The sequence below is a fragment of the Charadrius vociferus genome, unplaced genomic scaffold (assembly GCF_000708025.1).
Source record: "Charadrius vociferus isolate BGI_N301 unplaced genomic scaffold, ASM70802v2 scaffold15, whole genome shotgun sequence".
NCBI classification, from domain to species: Eukaryota; Metazoa; Chordata; class Aves; order Charadriiformes; family Charadriidae; genus Charadrius; species Charadrius vociferus.
In genome coordinates, this window is record NW_009650064.1 from 9,909,319 (window position 1) to 9,917,342 (window position 8,024).

General features: G+C 36.8%; 1 protein-coding gene across 2 annotated transcripts in view; it reads right to left on the reverse strand.

Moving 5' to 3' along the window:
* Positions 1 to 8,024, reverse strand: part of CPNE3 (copine III) — a 19,537-nt gene that overhangs the window by 7,491 nt on the left and 4,022 nt on the right. For both annotated transcript variants that reach the window (XM_009891864.1, XM_009891865.1), the window contains exons 6-7: positions 6,695 to 6,784; positions 2,414 to 2,512 (exon numbers count right to left, since the gene is read on the reverse strand). In XM_009891864.1, the coding sequence (XP_009890166.1) occupies positions 2,414 to 2,512; positions 6,695 to 6,784 (189 nt within the window). The remainder of the gene's footprint in view (positions 1 to 2,413; positions 2,513 to 6,694; positions 6,785 to 8,024) is intronic.

Consider the following 8,024-nt stretch of genomic DNA (forward strand, 5'->3'; position numbering starts at 1 on the left):
AACAGTGATTCAGACAAAGCATCCCTGTTTCCAGCAGCTGTAGCAGTAACACAGAAAATAAGAGGCATAATGCCTAAGCTTTCCAAAATCAGTTGTTGAGGCTTCATCAACTAAACCAATACATTAACCTCCAAGTGCAATGAACAGCTAGCCAGGTGACAAAGCTCCTGCCAACACACAGTCATGATGGCACAGTGCAGCGCATCTGGTGCATAAATAGTCTGAGGCGGTATTCCAGTCATGCCTCCTGGCTCAGTGCCAGAAACAGGTTCCGCTGCTGTGGTTTAAGTTAATTAAGTTTTTAAAAGTGATCTTGCAATTAATCTCAAGCGAAAAAAATGCACTAACGAGGTCAGCACCTGAGAAGCTGAGAAGTCTACATGCCTCTTGTTTACTTTTTTTTTTTTTTGGACATTTCACCATGAGCATCACTTCTATTTGATGGAAGTTGTCTTTCAGGGACTTGGCTTTGCACTATGTCAACTGGTGAGGTACTCGCTAACGATAGCCATGAGATACATAGCATTTACAATTTTTCAACTACATTTCAACTATACTTTTTATAATCCTCCAACCAGAGCTCACTAAGAGCACGCTTGGGGGAAAGATAAAATCAATCAATCAGCAGTTTTCCAGAGAATGAAAAGCCACCCGTTCACTTCAGTCATACAAGATCAGCTTTTTCAGCAACTGAGGATACAGAGTCACACCCATGCTCACCTCAAGCAAACTTGAGAGAAGTTGTGCCAAGTCTCCCACAGGTGCAGCTGATGCCAAAATTGTGGGAGTAACTAAAGACCACACTTGGAGGATAAAAGTCAAATTCTAATGTGCACTAGAAATATTTTACAGACATTATCAAATTAATCAGATCACACAGGATTAGAGTTTAGTTCCATTTAAAAGTAGAAGAAACCTGAAGCACATTATTTGTGTTGTCTCTTATCTTTGCTTCACCTTACTGACAGCAGTAGGTTACTTTGAGTAGGTATAGCCACAGTTCTGATGAAAACAACTTTCTTACAGCATTTCCAAAACCAGCACAGGTAGATTATAACTTATAATAGCTTTCCTTTAAATTAAAAAGAGACTGCACCTGTTATGCTACTAGGGGAGCAATGAAAATAGATATTTGTATTCTCAAGGAGCCTTTACACAACATGCTTCACAGTGCACAGGGACTCACTATCACAGTTCTTACAGAAAATATGTTCTTGAAAATGTGAACATACAAACAAAGAAATTAATAAAGAAAAAAATCTATTCAAAGACTCGTAAAATCTTCATTAAAAAAAAGCAGGAAAAAAATGTTTTATTAAATCCTCCTGCTCCCCAATTTATTTTTTGCACACTTTAATTACAATAATAATAAGGATTGGTGTCAGAATTGAAAGCTAAACTGATACCATCTGGCCCCTGACAAACTAGAAAAAATGAGAAACATACTTAAGAGCTCCAACTTGGCAGCATATGAATTACATGCATACGATATGACTCCAAAATTTCTTACAAACAATTTTAAACCTTAAGAGGCATTAAACTGAACCATGCATAATTGAAAATTAATTCAGAAACAGGTATCTAAAAGAAAAGCATGGCAGGGCACAAAGCAGCAATCAAAAAATCACTACGGTCAAGGTTGACTCTTCAAATTCAACAGCTCTGAAATTTAGCACAAATGCAACACTCAAGATGTTAGAAAAGTACAACCAGGCACTTGATATATCCCATTATTATTAATGCAGAAGCAGTTATGCAGGTTTTACAGAATTAAAGGAAAAGATGATAAAATATTTTTATAACACACATGTCCATAAACCAAAGACTGTTAAGTTAAGGTTGCTATGCCACCTTTCTTCTTCTAAATATAAACCTCATCTATTAAAAGGTTTGCAACTTGTTACAGTTCATAAGAACACCTAGGCTAACTTAACTTTAAAGAAGAGCCACCTCACATAACACATTCAGTTGCATTTTTGTGCAGTGGCAAAAAAGTTGAATTTTTTCACATTCACTAACGTATGCATGATATCTGCCATACTTGAAATAAAGGACTGATTAAAACTTGAAAAAATACTACAAGCTTTGGCCTTTTAACTACAGTGAAATTTGTACTGCATTCTATCTTTTTACACTCTATTTTTATTTCTGTATTTTTATGATTAGTGAAATTAATTTGTGCTGACAGTTGGGTATTTAGATATCTAATATTAAAAACTGTGACCAAGACATTAATCCTAGGAAAGAAGATGCATAATGTAAATGCTGAGTCAGCCTCAACTACAGTAGCATTGCTAAGGTGTATCCTAACACAACTTCCGATACCTGCAAGTCAACAAAGTCCATTTTGCTCCAAAATGACTAAAACAACTTATCAAAAACAGATAGGCAGCTTAGACTACATAAGACTTACAGGTGAGGACCGAGATGCTTCCTTCAGTTTTGACATCGTAGTTTGAAAACTTCCTATGAGATCATGAGACCCATCACTATCATAGTCATAGCACTCAACCTAAAACGAAGCATTTTTCAGTGTTAGTAACAGAAATGGCCCTACAAAGCAACAAACACTGCAATGGCGTTTCTAGTTCAGGTAAACCTGAACATCCAAAACATTCTTAAATCTCATATATTATGGAGCTTTTCTCATGTTGCAGTCTTAGAATTGCATAATGCTGCATCTAAAAATTATGGATTAAGATCAGGTAAAAGCCAATATACCCAGTTTCAGATCAGATCTGCCACTGAAGTGAAGGACAGACGAGAATACTAAGCAGCGTCAGGTCCCACACGAGCGGCTAACAACAATTATATTGAACTACATTTTGGGAGTGAGGGGGTGTCAGGAAGAGTAGGAAAACAATCTGTAGGTGTTTTTTACCGTCATCATGGATTAAGAAACACAGTTTTTCAGAGATATTAAGGAAATTTAACTAACTCTGAGCATCCAGCTAAAAACTAGCTATTCAGTGATCACAAGAGTTTTATCAATATTTTATACTACTTTATTAATCTTCAAGATAACTCAAAATCTATAAGTATTTGAAGGTTCAGCCCTAAATCTAGAAATAATTATTTTTATTTTTATTTTTTTTTAAGATTAGCAAATTTGAACAGTCACTATGATCCACACTTCATGGGTCTGAATGTCAACTAAAATACCTCTTTTCCTGTATTCAATGTTTAATGTTAGGTTTTACTATTCAATCAAGTAATCTTTTAACACTCCAATCCACCAAAAAGGCAGAACAAGTGAAAAATAATATTTTTTTTGTTTGAAAACCTATCAGTTTCAGTGAGCACAATTTTACCATTGTTATTTTAACCTTATAGTGTCCTCAATTTTTGTTTTGTAAAAGCTTAACTTATGAATGTGCCCCAACTGCCTTTCTAGGTAAAAACCTTGGTATTTATCTGTAATAGCATATGCTAATTCCATCCACTCCTGATATTTTATTTCAGTCTAGCAACACAGACTTGCTAGCTAAATTAATCAAATCACAGGAAAAAAAATCAATAATATTAACAATAACAATTATAAATAACAACAATAATTAATCAAGAGTCAAAGTAGGAACCACTGTTATTTGGAATCAAAACAAACTTCACAAAAAACTTTTTTGGATATGGCTTAAACTGAACAGCTATTTTCATGTCTGTCTCTCCAGACTTAAAAAATCATATGTTATATTCAAGAAACAAATTATTGGCTGCTTCAATGAGGAATAACAAAGTAAAACAAACAACTTCAACATACACTTGAGGTTCTGAGAGGAATTATCTTTCTGAAAACAAACAGTAATGCTGAAGCACAAAATATGATGCACAGATTTCAAGCTCTACAACGTGCAAAACATGCCTCTGTTGCAGTTTATACTACTCCTACAACATATTGAATGCACTAATAAATAAATAAAATGCATGCACATGCAATGAATAGCAACTTAAATCTCATACAAGCAGCCACAGTACGAACAGACTAATGCTTATGGCAGATGCTACGTAAATTCTTTTGAATGCCATAAATTAAGCCAATCAAATACTCAGCCAGGTGCTGCAGTACCTGAAATTTAAAACTGAAGATATTGCCTAAGCCAATAGTTATGATACCTGTTCACAGTTACACAGTTATTTCTTTTCCTTTTAAAGGGATCAAAATTTGTCTTGCTTGATATATTTGACCGATGTAAGCTTATTTTCAATATTTACTCCAGGCAAGACAGAAGTATTTCTTTTGTTGCACGTATGCTCTCTTGGACACGCAATAGCGCTACGGAACCACATGATAAAATTGCATATACATTTTCCCCAGCACAACTAGGCATGATTGCTACACATGAAAGTCTCATTTTCAACACAGAAAAACTTCACTGACTGCAAACACACTTACATGGAATACGGCAATAAATCCAGAAGATAAAGAATCAACTTGGTTTGTGCATTGCTGGGGATACACAAACTAAGCCATTAAATAGGTGAAAAGCCACTCATTATGGGAAAGTTGGTGGTTTTACTTACTATGACAAATAGCCCATTACGTATGCAACTGTGCACATATAAAAGTGTTAAAAGTATTGTTTAATCCTTCAACAACACTGCAATACAAGTCTGCTTGCATTTTAATGTTTGAAGAGATGGCTCTCGGATTTCTAAGTTAAGACACAATCCTACCTTCTGTCTGCAAGACCATAACAACTCCAAGTAAAATCTCTTTCCTCTGGAAAGAAACCTACACTTCTGAGGTAACATTCCAAAAAACAGACTTTATTAAAATGATGACAGAGCTGAGAATAACTCCATCTTAACAGATATATTTTAATCAATGGTCTATAGTTTTAGTACGGCTGTTTATTGAAAAAGAGAAATATATTTACAGTATATGCAGATGTAAGAGCTGTCACAGCTTTTTGGGGGAAAGAGGAAGCAGAAAGGAATAAGAAGGAAAAAACACACAAGCAGCAAGGGAAGCAGGTTCTGGGCCTGTAAAGTTGTTCATTAGTCTGCTCAATAATTATGTATTTAAATCTATACAGGTGCTTGTAACGCCTAGATCCCTGTGGCTGTGAAGCATTTTCCAGGACTGCCTCAAGTCATATGACTAATACCTGTCACACGCAGATTATGCTCTCATTTTTCCTTCCCAGAGGAAAAATGGCAAGTATTGTGGTTTGTTTCATTTGGGTTGTTTGTTTTTTTTCAAATGCTAAAATATCAGATTCCTAGCATGTTCATAATAGCTTATAAATTACATTTTGTTTGGTTTTTAGCTTCTCCTAAACAGAATTCCTGAAGAAAAATATTCATACTTTTAACATAATTTATACAAGATAAGATTTGAAGATACAAAGATACAGACCAGTTCTGGTAAAACTATCACTTCACAGGTTTGGTTGACTCTCTGACAGAAAGTTCAGTTTCATCTGAGGCAAAAAGTTGCTACATCTGGCATCCACAGGATACATCTGTTATCCTAACTAGTATATCAAGTGTAATTAATTGTATTGGGTAGTAGATTAAGAGTTTCATTAGTGTTACCTGTTGCATCAGTAACAAAGTATTACAAGTTCCGTAACATAGCACAAAGCATATTCTAGCCTTTACCATGGTTGTTTCACTATACAGTATCTTAACACCATCGATTTTGGCTGATGCAACAATAAACCTGCACAATCTAAATAAGAAACTGAATTGGACATCTCAAAGCTACTTACGTTCAACTGTTTTCCCAGACTTTGAAACACCAGCTTTTATGAGATAATGCATGCAAATGCGAGATTTTTTTTTTCCTAGAACATGCATGTATCTCTGTGACTTTCAAATAGGAATAAAAATTCCTGATACTTTCAATTCCATTTGAAACAAAAAGAGGCAATAACTAAAATAACATATCTTCCAAGTGCAAGGTCCTACATCTGGGGCGGGGCAATCCCAAGCAGAAATACAGGCTCGGCAGGGAATGGCTGGAGAGCAGCCCTGAGGAGAAGGACCTGGGTGTGCTGATTGACCAGAAGCTCAGCATGAACCAGCAATGTGCAATTGCAGCCCAGAAGGCCAACTGTATCCTGGGCTGCATCAAAAGAACTGTGGCCAACAGGTCAAGGGAGGTGATTCTGCCCCTCCACTCCACTCTCATGAGACCCCACCTGGAGTACTGCATCCAGCTCTGGAGTCCTCAACATAAGAAGGACATGGACCTGCTGGAGAGTGTCCAGAGGAGAGCCACGAGGATTATCAGCCCCCCATCATGATGGGGTTGGGGCTGTCCATCCTGGAGAAGAGAAGGCTCCAGGGAGATCTTATTGCAGCCTTCCAGTACCTAAAGGGGGCCTACAGGAGAGCCGGGGAAGGACTTTTTACTAGGGCATGTAGTGACAGGATGGGGGGGAAGGGCTATAAACTGGAAGAGGGCAGGTTTAGATTAAACATTAGGAAGAAGTTTTTCACTTTGAGGGTGGTAAGGCACTGGAACAGGTTGCCCAGAGAGGTTGTTGAGGCCCCATCCCTGGAGGCGTTCAAGGCCAGGCTGGATGTGGCCTTGGGCAACCTGGTCTAGTGGGAGGTGTCCCTGCCCATGGCAGGGAGGGTGGAACTCGATGATCTTCAAGGTCCTTTCCAACCTAAACCATTCTATGATTTATTACTTGTTCAAATTTTTTTGATGCAGTAGTTGATGCAAACATTTCATATACATTACCTTGATGGACTTATCCATGTCACTGTAACACAGAGAATTGAGAGAGACTTTAAAGGGCCTCCAAACAGGATTCAGGTTGTTTTTAATAACCTGTTAAAAAAATAATAAATAAAACAAACAAAAAAACCCCCACACAACTACAAACCAACAGAATAGCATTGTTCACAAGAGTGGAAAACAGACATCATAATCGGCCATACCTTCACAAACTAAACATTCCCAACATGCAGTACCATTGTCCAAAAGAGATAGTATCTTATAACTCTTTATTTTTCTGGACTGCACTGTTATCTACTATATCATTCAGCTACTACACTGCAAAAAATTGAACTTCTTCATTGTTACATGAATACTGATTTAATTTTTTTAATAAGCACACACATATATACATACACACAAACATATATAAAAGTATGGCTTACCAAAAAAATATGGAAAAAGATTACACTGGAATTTCTGAATACACCAATGCTTTGGAGATTACAATTCACTTCAGCTTATATTTATTCTGAAACGCCACTTATTGAAATATGCCCTCAAGAAATTAATGGTATAGTTAATCAGAAACAGTGCAGGAGGATAAAGAGACACCCTACTGCACACAGTCACTCAAGCTGAATGCTAAATAAGTGATATTTAAGAATAATCCTGAAGAAACTTCAGAATTTGTCAACTGCAAAGTAGCTGCAATATACCCAATACACCAAATAATCATGTAATAAAGCACAAGAAACTACAGACAATAAGCAACACTTAACTAATAATACCTAGTAATAGTAATACTTCTAGGACTGTAGGAGTGCAGAGAAAGAAATCCCTCCTTTGAAAATAAAAACAGTAAATAACAGTAATATAGAAAGGTTTTTAAAATCTGTAACATAAAGAACTAATCCTTCAGCCAGTTCTAGGCTGGAACAGCAAATTCTGGATTCATTGAAACTGAAGATGACTGATAGCTCACAGAAAAGATACATTTTATGCACAAGAACCACCTAATGAGAGAAACTATTTTTATAAATCTGACACAAAACCGATTTACACTTCTTCAACATCTGTGCTTCAAAATTAAGACGGTCACCATTTCAAATGCGCACAGTACCTCAGTTCTGACTAGGGCTTGAGCTTCTACTACAGTGAGACATTTTGAACCTACTCCTACCCTGTCAGTTGCTGCCACGGGACTTCTGCACCTCCTCCTCGGTGGAAGGCTGCTGCTGCTCAAGCACGTTTTCCCTCACTCAGCAATACCCTTGGCTTGCCCTTGCTATGCAAGCATTCCATATAATTACTTTCATTAGTAAACGGTACAGCTAGGTGACACTGACATAAG